At 40.1% G+C, this 24,733-nt stretch overlaps 1 protein-coding gene and 1 pseudogene across 3 annotated transcripts in view; both read right to left on the reverse strand.

Annotated features, from left to right (window-relative positions):
• Positions 1-24,733, reverse strand: part of MCF2L2 (MCF.2 cell line derived transforming sequence-like 2) — a 221,869-nt gene that overhangs the window by 180,200 nt on the left and 16,936 nt on the right. For 2 of the 3 annotated variants that reach the window (XM_054581079.1, XM_054581088.1), the window contains exons 2-3: positions 9,247-9,330; positions 667-781 (exon numbers count right to left, since the gene is read on the reverse strand). In XM_054581079.1, the coding sequence (XP_054437054.1) occupies positions 667-781; positions 9,247-9,330 (199 nt within the window). Of the gene's footprint in view, positions 1-666; positions 782-9,246; positions 9,331-24,733 lie in introns of those variants that run through there. The other variant, XM_054581097.1, reaches the window with a different exon arrangement.
• LOC129076929 (60S ribosomal protein L23a-like) lies at positions 6,543-7,043 on the reverse strand (annotated as a pseudogene).

Consider the following 24,733-nt stretch of genomic DNA (forward strand, 5'->3'; position numbering starts at 1 on the left):
CCACTCCCAGCTCTGTTTCTGTTTGTAAAAGGATTGTTACCAATATGAACTCTGTCCCACACTCCATCCCTTGGAGATCTGGGCATTAACTCAATTGGCATAAAGATACGAGACATGGGCTGCAGAGGATGGAATTAGCAGTTGCCCAAAAACATCACTGCCATGGTTTCCACTACAACACGGTTTTTATTCCTGGCCTTTCCATTTCCTTGCTGTGTGCCTCAGTTTCTCCATCTGAAAATGACAATCATAAAATCTGCCCTTAAATTCTTTATTCAGGGGAGATAAATGAGATAACTCCTAACAGGACTAGAGTTCCGTGGGCAATTGACACGTGTCTCAGACGAGAGGCCCCAGGAAGCCAGAATCAACCGAACCTGAGCAATGAACCTGAAGGAACAAAGCTTCAGCGGTTCTGTCAACCTTTTTATTCACTCAGCAATGTTTATTAAGTACCTTCTATGGGCACAGTATGAACAGAACTGATGCTCGTTCATCAGTGTTTTCTAATCTCATTCTATATCCCTGGTCTGTGACTGATGAAATTGGACAAATTACCTGCCAGCGTGAGCGGTGCTCATGGAAGACTCCATTTCAACCCAGCCCTGCCCCACGGGGGATAAAGCCAATGACGAAGAAGGCAGTAGAATGCTGTGTTCAGCTCACCTGGGGATGCTAGTCAGGTAGGTCACGACGTTCAGAAAGTCCTCATCTGGGATGTGTTTGAACCCCACAAACTCTGGAAATGTGATGATAGGGGCACCGTCTTTCCCTCGGCCTCCTGCAACAAAGACGGCGGGGGGTCAGGATGTTAGCGCAGTGCTCTGATGTCCCGCCTCGGCAGGCACAGCACTCTGACGAATAGCACGTCAGGAGATGTGTGCTGGCCTCCCCTTTTCCTAGCCGTATTATTTCAGAGCAGAGTGGGGGAAGGTTGGCACGGAACTGTTTTTGAACAAATCTCTTCTCCTTCATGCTTGCTCAGAGGTGTTGGGAGAATTCGATTTTTGAATCCTTTGAAGACAGTTACTGTATAAAAGGTAATATTTTAAAAATCATGTTAGCATAGGTAGAATAGTAAGGAATGCCAACACAAATACAATATTTCTCTTCATTTTTGTAGTCACTAAATTGAAAAGCTAAAACGGTGGTTAAAATCTGAAATCAGTCTGATTCCAAGGTTTGCGATAACTCTAGTGTCTAAGAATGAAATGGTCAGAATTGCTTTTTCTTTCCATTTATGTATTACTTATTTTCTCAAACTGTTACTAAGTGGTTAGGACTTGTAGACTTATTAAGTTGTTTTAACTGTTTGGTTTTGCTTTTGGCCAAGAAGGGCTATAAAAAAATTAATGAGATACTAAGGCACCCAGAACTAAGACAATTGGGAAACCGGAGCGCCGGCCCGAGCAGGGAGAGCTGACGCGCCCTGGGCCCCCTCAGGTTATGTCGCGGAGCAGGACTGCATTACGAGGAATAAAGGCTCCCAAGTGAAGCCAATGACTACAAATGAGTGCACGTATTTCACATATCTAACAGAAGGGGTATCAGTGTAGGGCGTGGTTGGTGAGCATTGTGTGATTGATGTGCGTATGGGAATCCGTGAAGAAATCACAGAACGAGAGAGACTCAGAGAAGCAAAGGTGAGCAAAGGTGTAATCTCCATTACATCAGCCCATTCTGCTACTCTGAGTCCACGCCTGCTAAGCCTCTTCTGCTTACATGTCTAACTTTCCACGTAACTTTGTTTCAAGGGAGAGAATATGCTATTGCACCAATAGGACTATTTGTATCACGTAAAGAGAAAGTCAGCATTGTGATTTTTCTACAAAGTCTCTTGAGAGTATTGTTAGTGTGAGTCTTTAAGTTCTCAGAGACCAGTCGCTCAGGAATGACACCCTGTGAGCTCGTCTGGATGACCAGTCATACTTCTCCAGGAAGTCCCTCCTTATTAATCCTGTGTGCTTATTTTAAAGTTTGAACAAAGATACCAAGCTTTGACAAAGAGGTTGAGCTACCTATTTATATTGACTGAAAACAATTTAAATCAGGATACTGTTAGCAGCTTTCACCTAATATCCTTCCTCTTTGTAGTTTGACAACCATAAGAAGTTTCAGAGAAACCTAAATTAAGAGAATTTCCATCTCTAGTAAGGCTAAATTTAGATGCATTATAAAACTGTATTAATTGTATAACCAATATTTGCCAAGAGAATGGCTAAAACATTTCCGAGAACCAAAACACCCTAAAATATTCATTAAGATATGATTACACCATTTAATGATTTCATCTTTTATCATAAATTATAAATTAAAGCTCTTCACACCTAAATGGAGAAAGGTAGGTGGAATTTTCTAGTTTCTTAGTTAATACCAATGCTGAACACCAGAGAGCAGAGAGGCCCTCATCCTCTCCCCCTTGCTCCCCAGGTTAACTGAGGACACCTCCTGCTGTTGAATATTGTTAGTCTTAAGAGGCAGAACACTAAAGAAGCAAAGCTGAGCCTCTATAAAGCTGTTGACAACCCACAACAAGGCATTCAGTGCCACCTTGTGAGGAAACGTGGAAGTGCAAAGGGAAGAAAGCACGCCAAGGAAATCCCTACTCAAGGAAGATACAGAAAAGCAAACGACGGGTAGTTGAGTAAAATGGCTACTTAAAATAAAATAAACTTGACTTCTCCTAGTATAATTTTTTCCTGTTCATTAAGTGGCATGATGACATCATATGAGGAGAATATGGAATGCTGGGAAATCCTATAGAAAGATGGTAAAGATCATCAGTAGAAGAGAGGGAGGCAGTTACTGCTATTTGCCTTCTAGGATTTATTTTCCCTTTCTCTTCTCCCAAAGAACTGATTTTAACTGGCAAAATGGCAGCCCCGCTCCCCAGGAGGCACTTAGGAAACCTCAGGGCTTAAGTTAAATAATCTGTCCTACGTAATAAAGGATTGTTCCACACCCTATGTGATTTTTTAATGTCTTACTAGAAACTCAATATAATGAAAAATCCATTTATAATGATCTGATCCTAGACTCTAATTCTGTTTTACATATAACCATAAAGTTTTTAATGTTTTTCCAATTTTATTGAGATACGATTGATATATAACACTGTATTAAAGGTGTACAACATAATAATTTGATATATTTATATATTACAAAATGATTACCACAATAAGTTTAGTTAACATCTATAGAAGTTATTTATAACAGAAAGTGTGTATCTTTAACAACCTTCACCCATTTCCCTCACCTCCCACCCCCACCTCTGGCTACCACCCATCTGTTCTGTTTCTATGACTTCTTTTTTTTTTAGACTTCACACAGATGAGAGATCATATGGCATTTGTCATTCTCTGCCTGACTTATTAGCATAATGCTCCCAAGGTCCACCTGCGTTGTCACAAATCACAAAGTATTCTTAAACAGTTTTAATATATACTAATTTTCCAGGGCTACAACTACCCTATAAACTGAGGGAAGATAATACTTTGTTCAGAACTTTATCAACAATTGTTTCACTGTTTTGGAATATCTCCATGGCAAGGCCACGCAGGGCGTCTGATCACCCATAGCACACCCCAGCATTCGTACCTGTCACATTCACGATGACTCACATACAGGGGCAAGCACCTGACTCTTGCATAATTTTTTTCTAGTGTAGTTAGAAATATATATTTAAACATGTATTATTTTACTATGCTTATTTTCCTTCTATTTCTCCTTTACATTGCTGTTCTCCTTTAAATTTCTTTAAAAAAATTTTTTTAAAGTATATGAGTAAGGAGGGAGGTGGCTGTTCACACTCTGTGGACACACAGCTCACTACATTTCCCAGCTTCCCTTGCTGTTAATGCATCCATATGACTAAGCCAGGTTCAAGTCAATGGAACATGGTGTGTGCTGTTGCTGAGCTGAGGCTTTTAAGAAGGCGTATGCTCACTTTCCCTGTCTGCTTTCTGGATGCAGATAAAAAGGTCATTAAATGGAAAACAGTAATAACAGACACAAAGTAAAAGAAGCCTCCATTGCGAAAGTTCATATGAAGAAAAGTCATCTGTTGACCAGAAACGTACATGCTGGACTGTTCCAAGAGTAAGAGCTGAATTTCTACACTGTTTGAGCCACTATACACTTTGGAGTCTATTTGTTACAGATTATATTACCTATTAATTTCATTTAAGGATGGTGAGGAGCAAAACAAATCATGTGGTAAAAAGCAGGCATTTGGTCCAACATGACTGCCAGCCATTTCTGTAGCCTGTACTGCCCCACACAGTAGCCATGAGACACATGTGGCTGTTGAATATCTGAAATGTGACCTGTCCAAACTGGGATGTGCTGTAAGTATAAAATACGAACTAGATTTCCAAAACTTAGTACAAAAAATGTTAAGTATCTCATTAATAATTTTGAATATTAATAACATGTTGAATGATATTTTAGGTATATTGGTTTATATAAAATATATTACTAAAATTAATTTCATGTGTTCCTTTTTGCTTTTTAATATGGCTACTACAGAATTTAAAAGCACATATGTGGGTCACATTATATTTCTATTAAATAGCGCTGCTCTAGATCTCCTTGCATTGGTCCTCATTTCCCAGGTGCCAAGTTACTAGCTTATTTACATCGCTAATTTAGGTATGAGTTTTGACTCTGCTCCCTTCCTTGGTGAGAACTTCCCACTTGCCCTACACTCCACCTCTACCAACCCTGGGCTCCATTAGTGCATATATGGGGGAAATGCTGGGCACCCCACAACCCTAAGAGTATTTTCATGCCTTTATTATTACTTATTTCTAAGAGGATTAAAGGTGTTACTGGGAGGGGGCGGGGTGGGGGAATCCAGACAATAATTCCAAGGGGGTGAATAACCACTAAAAGATAAAGAAAAATAAAAGACCCTGGCCATTGTGGCTCAGTTGGTTGGAGCATCGTCCCGTAGACCAAAAGGTCGTGGGTTCATATTACTATAAGGACACGTGCCTGGGTCACAGGTTCATTCTCCAGTTGAGGCACATATGCAAGGACAATCAATCAATGTTTCTCTCTCACATAGAACATTTTTCCCTCTCTTCTCTTTCTCCCTCCCTCCCTCCCTTCCTTCCTCCTGCCCTCCTGCCCTCTCGCCATCTAAAAGCAATGAAAAAAATGTCCTGAGGTGAAGATGTAGAAAAAAAGGATAATTCCTCATAATTAAAAATTCCTCATTATGGCAAACACTGATAAATGGCTAATTCACTCCCGACCCCTTCTTCCCTGACCACCATCTACATAGCAGTTAAAAAGCTAAATGTTTGCCTTCTCAAACTCCCTTTCTGCTATGAATGGCTATATGATATAGTCTGCCAAGAGCTTCTGGGAACTTTTTGCTCTTCTGGCAGAAGAAGAAGCCAGCATTGCTCCTTTCCTTCTCCATGCTATGGACACAGAGTTGATGTCTGGAGCTCCAGCAGCCACCTTGGAATCAGGACTTCAAAAACAAAAGAAACATCAACAGAATCACAAAGATTCCAGACTAAATGTTATTGAGCCACTGATCCAATACTGAATTTCTACCTCCAGGTCTCTTGTTATGTGGTTTAAAGAACAAACAAACAAGTCCAATATGCTAAGTTCTCTTGTAGCCAGATACCATTCTAGGCACTTTCCTTTAAACAATCTACTTTACCAGTGGGAACCCTGAGGTTCAGAGTTGTGTTAGTGTATGTACCCAGAATTGTCTGAATACAAAGCCTAGTGTTTCCACCACACTAACCTGCTTATACTCTCTTGTTTCCTAGCTAAGCCCTGAACTTAGAAATCTCCCAAACTCCCTGGGAACATCAGGTTGTCTTCCAGGGTCAGAGCCTCCACAGGCCTCAGCCTTGGTCACTATAAAATTCCTGCTGGTGGCTTCGCCACCCAGAAGCTTCAAACCATCGGGCCACAGACCTGGGTCAGGCACCATGCAAGGAGCCCTGCTCTCCTACCGCCACGGGAGCACACTCCCAGGGCGCAGCACGCCATGCAAGCGGGGCCTCAGTGAGAGGAGGGCCGCATTCTGTCCTTTCAGGGTTCCTGGCTGATGGGGCCTCTGGCTCCTTCCAGAGCTCAATGGAATCTGTAGAAAAACCTGCAGCGGGAGCATCTTCATCCTCCTTGCCCCAGTCAGGAAAAGGCAAACTGCTGTGACTCTGCACAGAGGCCACAGTGATAGGAAAAGAACTAATCATAGAAATTTCTGTTCCACACCTGCAATCACACAGGCACCCACGATGGCCTCGTGGCTGACGTCTGCTGCCTCTGCCAGATAAAGATGGAAGACGAAAGACCAGAGCAGGCCTAATTCCAAAAAAGTGCTGGCTCAGAACCCCGTGGTTGCTGATGTTCTGACATACTTGCAGTGTTGCAAATGCTACCACCTCTAAGCCATGCTTCTGTCTTACGAGAAGGGCCAGAGGATGACAGCAGAAGCTTAGCTATGAAAGGGTTGCCTTTTTTTTTTTTTAGTGTAAAATTTTTATATTTAGAATTAGCCAGCTGGACTCAGTTCAGATGATCCCAACTTTGTTGGCAACATCGAAAGCATCATAGTCTGGAGCCAGGTGAACATATGCCTTCTTCTCCCCATCAGGCCTGATCGGGGTGTTGACCTTGGCCACATCAATGTCATACAGCTTCTTCACAGCCTGTTTGATCTGGTGCTTGTTGGCCCTGACGTCCACAATGAACACGAGTGTATTGTTGTCTCCTACCTTCTTCATGGCTGCCTCAGTAGTCAGGGGAACTCGATGGCGGCATAGTGGCCAAGCTTGTTTTTCCTGGGGGAGCTCTTCCCGGGATAGTTAGGCTGCCTTCGGAGCCGCAGGGTCTTAGGCCTCCGGAAGGCGGGTAACATGTGGATCTTCTTTCTTTTGTGGCTATGGATGCCTTTTAGCACTGCTTTCTTTGCCTCCAAGGCCTTTGCCTTGGCTTCAGCTTTAGGGGCGGTGTGTGCTTCTTTCTTTGATTTGGGCACCATCTTTGTGAAGAAAAAAACAAAAGGGTTGTCTTTGCCACGGTCAAAGTGCCTTTGCTAAATCAGAGGTGTCCTTTTGGTCTGGTGTGAGTTCTCACAGTACTATGTTCTACATTGAAGAGTGACAACCAACTCTTTTCCTGACTTAACTGTGGCATTTTTATGCCACATTCACTGTGAGCATGGCTTCAGTTAATTATAAAAATTATATCATATTGAAAATTATTTTCTTAATGTAACCCTAAAATAAACAATTTATGGGATTAAAATATATCATAAAAAAGGGTCAAACCTTTATTTGGAAATTGCAATATTAAGCATTTTTCATACATTGTCATTTAATCCTCAAAATTTCAATGACTCCATTGATTATTCAAAAGAGGAAACAGAGGCTTAAAGTGCCCAAGGCGACACATAATCTAAATCCTTATTAAGGCTGCTGTTACCAGTTCATGTTTCTCCTATTCTGCCTCTAGGAAGTAAGAAAAGAAAGAAACACCTCAATAACACTCAAAAGAAGTCACGTTGTATCATTAAAGGTATAAATTAATCAGCGGCTGGACCCCTTCCCCAGATGAGCCATTGTATAATTACATACTCATCATACATTTGCTTTAGACTCACTGTGTGTGTATGTGTGTGTATACACCCATATACTGAGGCATTAGAGCTTTGGTGTACAGCTGTAGGAGTCCACCCCGTCCTACCCCATGGTCCATTCCAGCACTTCGGCCGGGGGGCCTCCTGTGGGGGAGGGCCACAGCAGCAGTCACCAGAAACCCAGAGACAGTTCCCATCCTGCCTTTTCTCCTGCACTGTCCTGGGTTCACTGTGGGAAGCCGTGAGACTGCTCCTTCAGGAGGATGGCTGGGCATGCCCCCCGGACCAGGACGAGGGTGCCTTGAGTAGGGATGCGGGGAGCAGGGGATCCCCTGGCCTCACAGGGCAGACCAGGGGGACTCAGATAATTCTGAGCATCTATTATGTTTCGGTCTGTTCTAAGTACTGGCAATGCAGGCGGAAATAAGAAAAATGAGGACCCTGTACTTAAGGAACTCTCAGTGTCTTACATGAGCAAGTGGTCAATGGGGAGGAAAGGCCAGAGAATTCCCCAGATGTTCTGGATTGTATAAGATGTCCCCATGTGAGACACAACTCTGCGATGGGAGAGGCATCCAAATGGCAAAGATTAAATTTCCCTTAAACTCAATAGAATAAGGAATATAGAGCAGATAAAATAGGACTTAGAGAAAGGAAAGAAATGTGACTTTTTTACATCCCATATTGTAAGTAAAATCCATACTAACTACATATTCTCTCCACGATGTAACTAAGATGACTTTGTTGCCTTTTTCACAAGAGATATAAAAGGAGAGTGATTGTCACCTTATTCCTCTGTGATATGTGCTAAGGACAACTAATCTTACTATGCAATGCTTCCAAATTTGGTCTATTACTTAGGGTTTGGTATGTACCTCCAGTTTCAGTAATTAAAGTCATATTATCCTTCCCCAAGTGAATAAGAAAGAACAGTACTCTAGTAACGACAAATTTCAGAGTTGTGCCCAGGCTCAGACAGTTTCTAGTCTTTTACCAATATTAGCCTCTCTCTTTTCCCATCAAATGCTTAATTTAAAAAAATAAATAAATAATGTATTAAAATGATGTCCTTAAGAGCTACGGATAAAAGACAAATTTCTTCGAGAATAAATGACCTCAGCAATGTTCATGAACCCTCAAAACCAAGACACTCTTAAGGTTGGATCTTAGAAGAACATCGTGGTGGCAGCTGATGTCAGTAGTTATTTCTTCTTCAAAATCTTTTCAGCTATGTTCTTTTACAACCTCAAAGAAATGTACTCCCTTGAGAAACATCAAATTGTACCCAATAGCACATGAATGACATCTCTGAGATCCCACCTCCAGCAGAATGGTCCTCAGTGCAGCCCAGCCTGGGTAAGCCGGGTAAGCAGCGGTCCCCAACCTTCCTCCTCCCCATCCGTGGACACAGTTGCATTATCGCCTGAGGTCCATCTCCTGTCTCCCCTCCACCCCACACCACAGTCTGTGGAAAAATTGTCTTCCACGAAACCGGTCCCTCGTGCCAAAAATGTTGGGGACTGTTGCCTTAAGAGATGACTGAAACTTGAGTATAATGTTTGCCAAGATTCAGCAGGCTGGGCCCTCCAAGAAGAACCCTCACCAAATCTAGAAATACAAATGAATTAGCCCCTTACCTGAAAGAATGGCAAATTGTCTGTGAAGTTGTTCAATTATATCCACTGCCAACAATGGCCTGACTTCCTGCTGCATAATTTCATCTGCACAAATGAAATACAAATTAGGTTAAATACTTGGAAATTACAGAGAGAAATTAAAAGGAAGGGAAGCTCTAGAACTAGGGAAATGTGGGACTTATCAAGATATCGTTATGAACACATTATTCTCTTGAGAACTTGACTGCTGAGATGCATGCATGGATCTGGGCGTTAAGTGGGTTGAAGATTATAGACGTGAGCACAGGAACACATTTCTAGAGCTTCTCCCCAGGTTTTGGGAGGCATCCGTGCAAGGACTGGGCCTTGAACTTGAAGCCTCAATAGCTTCACAGTAAACCTGCTAGGATGGTCTCCTTACCAAGGGAGGTATTGAGGTGTCTGCTTACCCCTTTGGGTTTGCAGAAGGGTATTTTAAACAAAAACGACTTAAGTAACCAGCGTTCATCTCAAGCTGGATCATAAAATCCATCTAGATTTATGAAGGTTCTTTAATTTTTGCCTCCCTCCCTCCCATCCTTCCTTCGTTTTTATTCACCTCCTGGAATACTTCAAGGGGCCTCTTCCCACCGCCAAGCATGGTTAAGGAGGCACTTCTTTATTTTGCTGTTTAAAGATGCTCCTTACTGAATAAAAGATTACAGGTTTCCAAGACAAATAGTCAAATCTTTTAAGCACACATCTACAAATGTCCTCTAGCCCTATGACTTGCGTTCTCTCTGTTTGGGGAAAGAGGATTAGAGAGAGAAGACTAAGTGGAGTCCCTGAGCCTGGGCTGGGAGGAGGAAGCCATTTTCATATTCTCTTGGCTGGACATTATTATCCTCATTTAACTATTTCCCAGGGAATCTCAAAGAGTGAACTGGTTATTATTTCTACAACAGTTAAACATCTGGCTATATTAAGGCATGAAGCGAGTAGTCCGTACAATAACACTAAACAGCAATCTCCTATTAATTAAGGATAGCGTCAGGGTGATGTTACAATATTCTAATGCTGACCCATCCCAGGTTATATTTTGGAAGCTCCTCCCAGAGCCTTGGTTTCTACTTCTCAGCTTTGGTGTGAAGGTTAAAGGAGATGAAGCACCTGGAGATGTACACAGTAGGTATTGGGTAAATGCTGGTTATGTCCGCCACTCTGGACAGTTCTTTCCCATATTTGCTTTCTGAAAGTCATATAAGGGGTTGGGCAAATACCAGCTTAAAAACCAAGACCCTTTCTCAGTGAATTCTACCTTTTTTTTTTCCTTCCTGGAGGAAAGGGGATACACTCAGGCCAGAGCTCCTTCATCCCAATACTCTTTCCTCTCTGAATTCACTAAAAATTCAAGGAACTCCTGCATCACTATTACTATTATGGGTACAATAATGGCATTGTTATATCTTATAAAAAGACAGGGCCTTCTCTGTTAGATTCACAAAGTAAATTATTTAACAGTAAAATTATATGAAGTCTGAGACCTGCTTAAAAATACAGCAGCACTCTGCCAAAAATGTCAAGGAAGAGAGGAGGTAAAACCAGACTGACAAAAAGTGTGTAATTGTTGAAGCTGGTTGATGGGTCCATGGGGGTTATTGTATAATTCTTTCATGTGTTTCAAATACAATTAAAGTATTACAACAACATATAGAATTTAAGCACAAGCAGGGGTTATGTAGCCAGAGGTTTTCAGAAAAATAATCTCCCAGTGGTATACTCAACGAAAGAGCTAGATTATTATTTTTTCATACATGAGGGAACATAATTAAGAGACAATGACCCTGCCCTGACCAGTGTATCTCAGTTGGTTGGGCATCGTCCCCCAAAACAAATGGTTGTTAGTTCGATTCCCAGTCAGCACACATGCCTGGATTGCGGGCCTGGTCGCCAGTCAAGACAACTGATCAATGTTTCCCTAACACATCAATGTTTCCCGCCCTCTCTTTCTTCCTCCCTTCCCCTCTCTCTAAGAATAAATAAAAAATCTTAAAAAAAAAAATAAGGCAATGACCCCAGAGAAAAACCAAGATCATAGATGCAATTCATTATTATTATACCTCAATATTTGAGGTGTGCTTTAAATTAAATATTTTAAATTAGAGAAGTAAGATGTGGAAGGGAAAGCAGAACTGAGTACGCCAACCATCCCTTGCCTCATCTCATTTTTTATTTATTTTCACTAAAATACAGTTTATATACAATATTATACTAGATTCAGGTTTACAAGGTTGCTATTCAACATTAATATACCTAACAAAATGCTAAGTCTAGTAACCATCTGTCATGGGTTACAAGGTTATTACAGTGTCGTTGACCATATTCCCTGTGTTGTACGTGCCCATCTCGTTTTTTATTCCTTCCCTTTTCACTACTATCAGCTTGTTCTCTGTATCTATGATTCCATTTCTGTTTGATTTGGTTTATTCATTTATTTTGGGTGTTTTTTAGATTCCACATTTAAGTGAGTTCATACATCTTTGTTTTTTTCTGTCTGACTTACTTCACTTTGCATAATCCTCTCTAGGTGCACCCACGTTGTCGCAAATGGCAAGGTTTCATTCTTCTTATTGCTGAATAATATTCCATTGTATATACGCAACACTTTCTTCTTTATCCATTCCTCTATTGATTGACATCTAGGTTACTTCCATATCTTGGCTATCACTAGTAATGCTGCAATGAACATAGAGGTGCATATATTTTTTCAAATTAGTGTTTTTATTTTCTTCAGATAAATACCCAGGGGTGGAATTATTGGATACCATGGCAGCTCAATCCTTAATTTTTTGAGACATCTCCATCTCTTTCTGGCAGTGGCTGTACTAATTTACATTCCCATTAACCGTGCACAAGGGTCCCCTTTTCTCCACATCCTTGCCAGCCCTTGTTATTTGTAGATTTATTGATGACAGCAATTCTGCAAGTATGAGGTGCTATGTCACTGTGGTTTTGATGTGCTTTTCTCTGCTGATTAGTGATGTTGAACATCTTTTTATATGTCTGTTGGCCATCTGCATGTCCTCTTGGAAGAAATGTCTATTCATGTCCTCTGCCCAATTTTTTATTGGATTGACTGTTATTTGGTGTAAAGTTATATGAGTGCTTTATATATTTGGATATTAACCCCTTTTTGGATGTGTCATTCACAGGTATCTTCTTCCATTCAGTAGGTTGTCTGTTCATTTTGTTGATATTTTCATTGCTGTGCAAAAACTTTTTACTTTGATATAATCCCACTTGTTTATTTTTTTCTTTAGTTCCCATTGCTTGAGGAGATATATCAAAAAAGATATTGCTAAGATCTTTTTTGCTAAGTGTTAAAGAGTTTACTGCCTATGTTTTCATCTAGGAGTTTTATGGTTTCAGGTCTAACATTTAAGTCTTTAATCTTCTGAGTTAATTTTTGTATATGGGGTAAGAAAATTGACCAATTTCATTTATTTACATGTATTTCCTCAGTTTTGCCAACACTACTTATTGAAGAGACTGCCTTTTCTTCATTGTATATCCTTGCTTCCTTTGTCATATATTGCTTGACCACATAGGCAAGAGTTTATTTCTGGGCTCTGTATTCTATTCCATTAATCTCTATAAATCTTTTTATTCCAGTGCCATACTGTTTTGATTATTGTAGCTTTGTAGTAGAGTTTAAAATCTGGGAACATGGTTATCTCTCACTTTGTTTTTTTATCAAGATTTCTTTGGCTACTCAGGGTCTTTTGGGGCTCCATATAAATTTTAGGATTAAGTTTTTCTAGAAAAATGCCATTGGTATTCTAATAGGGGTTGCATTGAATCTGCATATTACTTTAGGTAGTAAGGACATTTAACAATATTAATCTTGCCAATCCACGAGCAAGGCATATCCTTATTTATTTGTACCTTGTTTAGTTTCTTTCTTCAATGCCTTATAGTTTTCAAAGTATGGGTCTTTTGCATCTTTGGTTAAATTTATTTCTAGGTATTTTGTACTTTTGATACAATTGTAAGTGGGATCATCTTCTTGATTTCTTCTTCTGATTTTCTGTTATTGGTGTATAAAACATTACAAATTTCTGTTATATTGAGTCTGTGTCCTGCAACTTTACTGAATTCATTGATAAGTCCTAGTATTTTTTTTTTTTTTTTTTTTTGGTGGCATCTTCGGGGTTTTCTATATTTGGTATGATGTCATCTGCAAATAATGAGAGTTTTACTTCTTCTTTTCCAGTTTGGATGTCTTTTATTTCTTTGTTTTACCTGATAGTTGTGGCTAGGACTTCCAATACAACAGAGTAGGACTTCTACTCTGTTGAATAGAAGTGATGATGGTGGGCATCCTTGTCTTGTTCCTAATTTTGGAGGAAAGGCTTTCAACTTTTCACCATTGAGTATAGCAGCTGGGAGTTTGTCACATAATGGCCTTTATTATGTTGAGGTATGTTCCTTCTATACCCACTCTGTTGAGAGTTTTTATCATAAAATGATGTTGAATTTTATTAAGTGCTTTTCTGCATCATATGGTTTTTACCTTATATTAATATAAAGTATTAATTTGTCTATGAATGTTGAGCCATCTTGCATCCCTGGGATGAATCACACTTGTTATAGTCTATAATACTTTTAATGTATTGTTGAATCCAACTTGCTAATATTTTGTTGAAAACTTTTGCATCTATGTTCATCAAGGATATAGGCCTATAATTTTCTTTTTGGGGGGTAGTGTCTTTATCTGTTTTTAGTATCAGGATAATGCTGCCTTCATAAAAGGACTATCTTAAAGTCAACAATTGTTAGCTCAAACCATCATTAATCGAGGACCAACTGTAAAATTACTAAGATTATGTCCACATATAAAGATTTAAGATACAATATCAAGGATATAGAAATCATATCTGTGGTGGGATTGCAGCCAAGTTAAAATTAAAAAAAAATTAAAATTAAAAAAAAAGGAGACCTAACTGTTGTGGTGCAGTGGGTTGTCCTGCAAACTGAAAGGTCGCTCGTTTGATTTCCAGTCAGGGCACATGCCTGGGTTGCACGCCAGGTCCCAGGTTGGGGGCGTGCAAGAGGCAATTGATTGATGTTTCCCCAGTACATGGATGTTTTTCTCCCTCTCTTTCTCCCTCCCTTCCTGTCTGTCTAAAAGTAAACAAATAAAATGTTTTAAGAAAAAGAAAGAAGAAAGCATGTGGTATGTTTGTGCATATGCATGCAGGCATATGAAAAAAGAATACATGAAATAGCTCTGTTAGAGTGATGGAATCATACTGTGGTAACCCCCTTTAGTTCACATGGAGAAAAAGCATGCTCTGATAGTCTTTATTTTTCACAAAGTAACAGGACTTTATTGGAGTATAATTTCTATGCCATCCAATGCACAAATCTTAAAATGTACAGTCTGGTGAATTTTAACAAATATATACACTGATGTAACCATCAAACAGTTCAAGATATGGAACATTTCCATCACCCCGCAAAGCTTCCTTGTGTCCCCTGTCCCCAGCGCCACACTTCTGAGAGCTCCACATATCACAACCCTCCCTCCCATAAATACGTGAGTTAAAGACCACCTGGGTGCCTCCATCACTCGTGGCCCAGGCCTCAGTGCAGGCAGGCACACCGTGGCTCTACACATCTACTCTCTTAACATCGCTGGGGCCCCAGGGGAACACTTCTCCACATCTCTTCATTTATATCCCCAAAAGGAAAGGTGACCGAATGCTAGGAGGGTGTGCCGGGTGTGCCAGCTGTGCGGGGCTGGCGCCAGGGCAGTCACTGCTTCTGAGCGCTGGGAGGATTTGAGCGCTGAGGATTCGAGCAGCGGAAGTGCTTAGGTAAAGAAAAGACAAATCAATTAATCTGTCGAATCCTTCCTTGCATGAGGCATGAATGCTGTAGATTCTTACATAATGAAAGATTTTGTCCAGCACTACCAAGCATCATTGCTCTTTTTTCCTTTCAAGTCATTAAGCAAGCATTCAAATCTTGAACTCAAACCCAATAACGTTTTACTTAAATCATTTACTTCAGGTCACATTCTCTCAAAAGCTCAAATTATGTAAAAATCTCAGTTATAACAATATAGTACTTTCCTGAGATGAAGGCAAAAAATATTTATAGATTAATTAGTGACTTGGGGATTATGAATATCTTTATTGTTCATCCAAATTTCACTAGCTAATCAGCATGACACATACATGCAGCAATACAATTTAGTCATCTTAGCTATTTTCTGATTTTTAGTCATATATAAACCATAGCTTTATACATATTTTCATTTAGTTCTCATGAGGGTATGTTTGTCAAGGTAGGAAGACAGAATGTATTTTACTGAAATGTGGCCTGCAGGCTTCCCTTTGCACTCTTGCCCCAGGCTCTGCAAATGCCTGTTTAAAACTGCTTTGAGAACTAATAAAACATCACTAGGCATAAGCATTTCTGTTTTTGAATATTTATCCAAGTCCCTGTTCTCCTAGTTTTCCCCATTACAAAGTTGATACAGTTTTTAGAGCTTCTTAATTTCTTTTGACATTGCACATTGTACACTTAAATGAGACAAGCACTGCTGAGGTGGAGGTTTCTATGCCGAGTTTCCTTAGCAACAACAGTTGGGGCTGACATTCCCCTGTCGCTCTTCAGAACTACAAGAGAGACAAAACAAGCTCTGCTGCCTGGGGTAACCTGAATGAAAAGCATACGGCCTGAGGGGAATTTTAAAATTTTGTGAAAATAACAAATTCCTCCTTTCCATAATGCCCTCATGTTTCAGCACCAAATTTCAAAGTGCCCCACCAGCATTTTTATCATCAATACTTTCCCAAAGCAGTGCTCAAATTGTAAGAGATATTCAAAGCACCTGGGTTCTGAAATGCAGATTCCGATTCAGTAGATTTGGGGTGGGGCATTTCTAACGAGCTTTCCTCTGCTGCACAGGCAACAGAGAGGAAAGGACACCGTGATTCCAGGGCCTTAGACCTTCATCCTTAGAGTCTTCGTCCTTTCCTGTTGCTTATGAAAATACAGCTCAAGAGGGAAAAGGGGGGCTGGGGGGAGGTTAACATGGGTTGTCCACTAATCTGCTTCTATCGTCATTCAATAAAAATAATCATCTATATGTATCCAAAATATTCTTGAAACTGAGGCCTAGATGGCATAACTTTTGGCCTAACATCTCCTTCTGTGCTATTTTTGGAGTCTGCACCCTGGGAAACTAGCCAACCCTGGCTTGAGCATCTGCCTACCTCTCCTTCCAACACACCTCAAGGGCTCAGTTTGGGCCCTTTAATGCTCATACTCTCTCATGCTTAGCTCACTCCCAGCTCTGTTTTCAACCAAGTCTATCAACTGGAAGCAGTGTCTTAGGCAAGACAATGTAATATGGTATAACATGAGGAGATGAAAAGACTTGATATTTTTAGTAGTGAAACAGCCCTGGCTGATGTGGCTCAGTGGATTGAGTGCCAGCCTGCGAACCCAAGGGTCACTGGTTCAATTCCCAGTCAGGGCACATGCCTGGGTTGCAGGCCAGGTCCCCAGTAGGGGGGATGCAAGAGGCAATCACACATTGATGTTTCTCTCCCTCTTGTTCTCCCTCCTTTACCCTCTAAAAAAATAAATACATAAAATCTTAAAAAAAGAAACAGCACCAGATGTTTAACTGGTGAAGTTAGACCACGGTCCTTGGAAAGAATCCAGAGCCAAGAACTCAAATACAAGCAAAAGTTTTACTTAGTAAGTCACAGAAGTAGAAGTGACTTTCCTGGAGTAGACTCAGGAAATAAGATATAGAGGCAAAACTAGGGCCCTCGGAGCTTAGAAGAAACAGAACAAAGGTATATACACTGTGAGGGAAGAAAGGGGAAGGAAAGGCATGTGCCTGGGAGGGAGTGAGGGAGCTGGGTCCTTCATCTTAAAAGTATTTCAGGGAGGATATCAATATCCATCAGCTTTCCAGGTGTGTCCTTTCAGAGTCATGATCACTACTGATTGGTCGGCACTAGGGCAGGGGGTCATTAGTCATTGCACCTGGTCCTGATGTCAGCCATGGTGGCACTTCATCTGGTTTTGCTGCTTTTCTGGGCCTGGAGCTGAAACACAAATGAGGCTTAGAGTCATCTCCAGTTTGACCAACACTCCGACTCTGTGGTGAGCACACCAGAGGCTTTGTTTCTAGGATGACTTGATGCAGGTCAGAACCTCTTTGTCCTGAAGGCTTAATGCTTAAGGGAGTGGTTGTGCAAGGGCTTGTATGGGAATCAGATAAGGCTACTCTCCAGCCCCCTTATTCCTTCTCTAAGGGAGTCTAAACCGCATGACTACTTATATGCTAGGTGGAAATGTCATCCTGGGGGTCAGGGCCCACCCTACAATACCTGTTTTTTCAGTTTTGCCCATTACTAGGCACCAAGGGCTTTGCACCCTGGTGACCTTCTGTACCTGGCCTACCATTTCTACTCTGTTCATGTCTGTGTAATTGCCTATTATAGCCATATGACTAATGATCATTGAACATGGCATTCTTCCAAGAGTTTCATTTCTTTCTAAAACACCTTAGAGGAAAAATACCTTAACATAAATGAATCTAAACAGTAGGATTTTAGACATTTTAGCAATATGATGGCTAATTAATTTTGTTTATATTTTTAATGATTTTATTTATTTATTTACCTTTAGAGAGGGGAAGGGAGGGAGAGAGAAAGTTAGAGAAACACTGATATGCCAGAGAAACATGGATTGGTTGCTTTTTGCAATGCCTCCAACTGGGGACCTGGCTTACAACCCAGGTATGAGCTCTGACCAGGAATCAAACAGGCAACCTGTCGGTTTGCAAGATGACACCCAACCCACTGAGCGACACCAGTCAGAGCTAATGTTATTTTTGTTTAAGAAAAATCCCTGGAGGCTCTAACCTAACATTCCTTCCTTCTTCTCTCACTAATTTGCTCCTCAGGGACTATGAAAGCAGGCTGAAAATAATTGTACTGCAACCCAGTGCTGAGCAGCCCCTCCCCCTTCAGGTTCTCCCTCTGTGAAACGGAAATGGGTAATAATTAATTATCTCTTAATAATATCTAATAATAATAATTATTATCTCTTTCGACGACTATTGTGAGGATTAATATACCATTTATTGAGCACTTACTACCTACTGGGTGCTGTGCTATCAGCTTTACATACATTATCTAATTTAATTTAATTTAAAATAACATGTGGAAGCAGTTTGAATATAAAAGATTCAATTCAAATAGAAGCCAGTTAAATTTATTATTCAGTTCTTTGAGTCATGATCCTGAGTATACAATAGATTTTTCTCAAACACCCATGTTATTGCCAGGTATTGGTGGTTTGCTTTGAAAATCTGCCCATAAATCCCCACTGATGTCATATTACCCCTTTCTATTTCATTTTGAAATAACGTTGATAGAACTTGTTGAGTTTGGAAAGACTCAGGAGCACAACAGAGATTAGAATTAGACCAAAATATAAATTGGTATGTTGAATATGATTAAAGTGGCATTTCCGGTTGGGCCAGGGGGAGATTACTTAACATATAGAGTTGGGTCAATCTGCTGGCCATAGCAGGACATCAAGCACAGCGATTAAGTGTATAACCTCCGGTGCCACACTGCCTGGGTTCAAATCCTGACTCTGCCACTTACAGCAGAGTAACCTCTGCTTAACTTCCCTGTGTCTTAACGTCTTAATCTGAAAATAGAGGAAATTATAACACATCTACCTACTATGGTTGTTGTAAAAATTGAGTTAATGTAGCTAGAGAACTTTTTAAAAAAATTCCTGGTATATGACAAGTGCTATGTAGGGATATTTCGTTATTGCGAAAATGTTTAAGTTGCATCTGTATTTCACTTCTGGCATCAGAATATATAAACCCCAGACAGATTAAATAAAAAAACAAAAATGCTAGAAGAAAATATGGAAGAACATTTTTATAATACTAGAAATGGACCAGCCTTTCAAAGTAGGATAGAAATCCCAATATGAGAAGACTAATAAAAATTAACTAATTTAAAAACTGCTTTGGCAAGACAAACACACCTTGAACAAACTTTTAAAATCAGTTCATATTTACACATTTCATCTTACAGCCTGATGTTTTTCATAATATTTGGACATCTCTTTTATTATACATTTTTCAATAAATGACCCTCTACAATGTTTATAGCCATTTAAAAAAAAAATTCCTTCTTAAATTCCTTAGGAAACTGGAAGCAGCATTGCAAAGTAAATTTTTTTAATGTAAAATTTGTTAGTTAAACCATTATTCCACTGAGAATGAGGCTGAATAACAAAACACACATTAAAAAAAGGCATTATTGCTTCCACAGTACCTTTTTTTGCCATACATTCCAGCCTGATGCAGCTTTCTAGGAAATGGTGGTAAGCCCTCATCTCTGCTTCCGATATCTGTACCGAGGGGTGGGGGAAGTAACTGGGGTCTTGCAGCCCACACTTCTCACACCAGGTAGCCATTGGATTGATTCCAGGAGATGGTGCCAGCCTCTCTCTCCCTCGTTCCTCTCTCAGCCCTGCGCTCCTGTAGGTGTGTTTAATCCTTTTTCCTGGCTAATCTCTCTGAAGTTCACTCAATGTCATTTCATTGCTGAGAGCTGATCCTTCCTATTGGTGGGTGCTCACAGGATTAAAGGCCCAACAGATTTCCAGATTTCCTCATTTAGAAATAAAAAGAAAACTCGGGGATGAGGATGTTAGGGTAGACGAGGAAATCCTTGAGTCCATGAGAATCGGAATTTTTTTTTTCTTGTTAAGAGGAATCCCATCACGAGGCATACATCAGGCTTCTGGATGTTTAAAAGTGAAATAACAGGGATAAATTTTTTATAGAATGCTCTTAAGAAAATTTATTTCAGGCCACAATTCTCCCCTTTCTCTTTTGACCTCTCCAGGCTGCTAAGGAATGCAATCCAGATCCAGAGAATTAACAATGCAACCAATAGAAGTCACTATCTAGGCAACATGGATGTGTTGTTGCACTACCAGTACAACATGGTTTAGCACAGCAATGGTGAAGATTCAAATCCTAAAATGGAATATAGAGTAACCTCCTGAACTGCTTCTAAAGATCAGGTGCCAGTACATTATCATGACTGTAGGGATGGAAGTTCTTTGGTTTGACCACAACCCCACTTACTACCTCTTACGGAAAAGGGAGTTCACTTTTCAGAACTGTGCTTTGCCAAGTGTCGTATACTCAGAGAAAGGCCATTTTTTCATAATGCATTTTATTCTGGTTCTTCATGCTTAATGGTTTTGCTTATTAATGTTGTACTCTAATATTTAAAGAAAGAGCACCATGTGAAATATCTGAGAAGTAATAAATAAATTTGTATACAAGCTTCTAATTTTTATTTGTATGAGACAAGCTAAAATTTCAGAGTAAGGCTTTGAGTTGGCCAAGGAGAAACATAAGACCTCTTTTGGTAAAAAAAAAAAAAAAAAAAGAAAGAAAGAAAGAAAAGAAAAATTTAGAAAGAGGGTAAAATTTACGTATGTTGAAATACTCAAATCTGAAGTGAAATTCATTTTAATGAAGTTTGACAAATGGTTACATCCATGTAACCCATTACCCCTTTCAAAATATAAGGCATATCCATCTATAGGAAAAAAAGTACCTTCACATGCTGCTTCCCAGTCAGCCCTTGCTCCTAACTCCCAAGTGACTAACAACTGTTGTACTTCCTTTTCAATAGAGACTAGTTTTGTCTGTTCAAAACATTCATATAATGTAACCTTGCAGCATGTATTACTTCATGTCTAGCTACTTTCTCTCAGGATACTGGTTTTCAGATTCATCCATGTTGTATCAGTAGTTCATTAATTTTTATTGCTAAGTTGGATCCCATCATAGGGGCAGTAAAGTTTGTCCATTCTTCTGCTCATAGACAATTTGGGCTGTTATGAAAAACTTTACTGTAAATATTCATGTAAAGGTCTTTGTGTGGACATATGTTTGCCTTCCTCTTAGATAAATACCTAGGAGTGGTATTGCTAAGTCAAGGAGAGGTGTATATTTGTCTGGAAAGAAACTGCCAAACCTTTTCCCAAGCTGGCTATACCAGAAGGCCTTTTAAGACTGCTGGGAACCATCCTGCCTGGTTTCAGGGACTGTAGCTTTGCCGACAGGCCAGAGGGCCCCAAGGCTGGAGCTGAGCAAGGAGGCCTTGGGAAAACAGACCACTGAGGAGATGAAACCTGTCCTCCTGACAGGGGCGCAGCCCCCTGCCTCCCTCACATCACCCTGCTTGGCCCCGGAGAATGGCTGGTTAGTCAATGATGGGTAAGAGCCCTCGATGGCAGGGGCAACCTAAGACAGGCACAGTCACATGGGCATCAGGGAAGAACTTGGGGGACATGGAGAAAGGGCAAAAGACCCTCACCCCTCAGCTTTAATATGGCTGGGGTCCTCATTCTTCTGAAAGAAGTCTCCTTATCTCCTGGTTGCTCTGCTCCACCCACCTGGCTGAGGCTTGAAACAATACTAAGGGCAGGTACAGCCCTAAACTGGAACGGGCAATTCCTGGGGACAATTAAGCCTGGAAAAGGAATGCATTAAATCCTATGAAACTTACTTTGCTAAGAATGTCTTTGAGTTAATGAGTACTGATGTTTGGGGTTGAGCACAGAATGAGGTCAGTTTCCTAGGTTTCGGGGCTGAATGGGTGCCACCCTCTCTACCAGACCCTGACCTAAGGCAAATCTCTTGAGTTCCTTCAATTGTTATCTATGATCTCTATTCGTTTTCTGTAAACATAGCCTTTTGACCTTAATTGATGAGCTTTGCATCCATGCTGAATACTCCTGTGCATATGGTTCTCAACAAAATCCACTTCAAGAGAAGGGCTCAGGGCATTCTCCACTAGAGGGAATCACCACCCCTTTCCCTGGAAGACCGAGAAAAGTGTCTGGGATGACTTATTTTATTTCCCCATCCATCACAACCCAGAGTGTACTCTGTGGGACAGAGTTTGCCCTCCTCCTCAGCTGGCGCCCGAACAGGGACCTTCAGGACCTGCACCACCTCATAAGATTACCAAGTTCTCCGTTTAATAATCCTTTGAGTCAGTTCTTTCTTAGTGTTAACTGCATATAAATTAAAGTACTTTAAGAAAACACTTAAGATGAAGAAATTTAATGTAAGACTCTAAAACTTAGGAAAGCTCTTTTTGCCCCCTACCATAGATATTGTGAATAAACTGACTCTGACTAAATGCAAAGTCTGAAAGTCTTCTAATACAAGGCAGCAAATATAGCAGTTTTGAAACAACAGTTTGTTAGGTATTGCCAAATTTCCCTCCGAAATGGTTGTACCAGTTTGCATTCCCACCAGCAATATAGGAAGTGCCTAATTCTTACTAAACATTAACTTCTTTACCCTTTCATTCAGATGTGAATAGGCACAAATGCTTGGCTGGCATCACAGCGCCTCTGAACATAAGAGCTAATTTTGCCGACTACGTAAATTCACAACAGCAGTGTGTGTGCAACGGCACACACCAATGACCATAATTTTCTCTTTTTGTATTTTATAGAACTCTAGGGAGAAGTAGACTATAAAATCTTGGAAACTTTATTACATTTGATTGTCTCTATTACATGAACCAACTATACAATTCTCATAAATCCTATATTCCATGCACTGATCTTTATCATTTGACCAAGATCAAATATCCAATAAAGGACTGCATTTTCTTTATATTTAACAATGAATTCTGAAATAACTGGGTGCTAGGTAAGGTAACTGATTACAAAAGAGCTACTTACTTCAGGAGTAATGGCAACAGGACATGACTCTGTTCCCCATCTCCCCCCAGCCAAGAAACTACCATTATAGGTTTAAAGGGAGAGGAGGGAAAGCTTTCTTAGCACTGCTAGACTTGCTCCTACTTTTTAAAAAGTTATGTGTGTTTTGCATCTGTGTAGAAGAATGAACTGAAGCCATCCACTCACCCCTACCTATCAAGGCAAGATGGAGAATGAGAAGTAATCGGCAAGTTCAAGAAGAACTTATCAACAGCATAAGAACATCAGGGTTATAATTTTACCAAGAGTCGAAGTCATAGAAGGGAGGGATTTTTTTTCTTATATAGATCAGTCTTTGTTTTCTTTGCAGAAATATAAACACTGGAATGGCCAGGTGTATTTGCTGGGGAGACTAAAGTGACTTTTTCCCAGAGTTGACCTGGGGGTGAAGACAGTAATAGGACCCTGCTGGGTGTGGGCCTGTGAGAACCACCACATTCCTACCAGTTGACTAGGCTGCAAGTTTGGGCCCACTCAACTCCTGACCTCCTCCCTTACAGGGAACCTCATTCCCTTCAGGTCATGGAGAAGGGGCTGGCAACATCCAGCTGGCGACGCTGAGGGACCACTAGAGAAAGTGTGCTGAATAGAGATTGGTGAGTGGGACTGGAGTTCATGGGGGACAGGGCAACTCCAACTTTTAAATTCACACTCCAGTACTATTTACAATTTAAGCAAAGAGCATGGATTACTTTCACTACTAAACTAAAAATGTGCTAATAAAGATTTTTTGAAATTATTTTATCTGGGTTATTCATTCCATATGCATAGCTCCAACATGTCCCTCACTAACATTTTGCAAATATTGCCTGCACTTTATGAATATTACTGACCCCTACGGCAGTGTTGATGGTTGTTGAAACTGAGTGGTGAGTAAGGTTTGTAAGATTATTCTATTATTGTGATGACTTAAAATTTTCATAATAAAAGGTACCCCCCCAAAGGTTAGTGTAAACTGAGTGAGATACACAAATAAGAATCTTCCAGTTGCCTTCAGTGCAGAAAGATACGCGTGCAGCGTAGAATCCCTGAACAATGCAAAATAACTTGAGCATTATAATTGTTTTTCTAAAATCCTTACCTGAGGATATGTTTATTGATTTGGGGGTGAGGGCAGAGAAATATCCATCAGTTGCCTCCTGCATGCACCCTGATAAGGGATAAAACCCACAACCTAGGTATGTGCACTGACCAAGGATGGAACCTGCAACCTTTTTTGGTGTATTGGAAGACACTCCAACCAACTGAGCCACCTAGTCAGGGTGGGTTTTTAAAAAATTATTTAAGCTAATATTTAAAATAATATTTAAAATATAGCTTTTAAAACAGAGGGCTTTAGCAGAAACAAGTATAAAACCCTCCATGTAATATGAACCCAAGGCAAAACAAATAATTCTTTTTAATAATGCCATACTTTGCTGAGTATAATGTGCTCCTGTGTATAATGTGCACCCATGTTTTTGGCCCAAACTTTCATGAAAAAAATCTTTTATTTTAATTTTTTAATTCAATTTTTATTTATTTATATTTATATAATTGTTTTTTGTAGTACACAGACATTTTAGCATTTATTTTTGAACATATTATGGTACAAGAAATTATATGTAACAAATAATTACAAAACACAAGAACAGATTCAAGGTAT

This window comes from Pteronotus mesoamericanus, unplaced genomic scaffold (assembly GCF_021234165.1).
Source record: "Pteronotus mesoamericanus isolate MK-2021 breed Mesoamerican mustached bat unplaced genomic scaffold, CSHL_Meso_final contig_116, whole genome shotgun sequence".
NCBI lineage: Eukaryota > Metazoa > Chordata > Mammalia > Chiroptera > Mormoopidae > Pteronotus > Pteronotus mesoamericanus.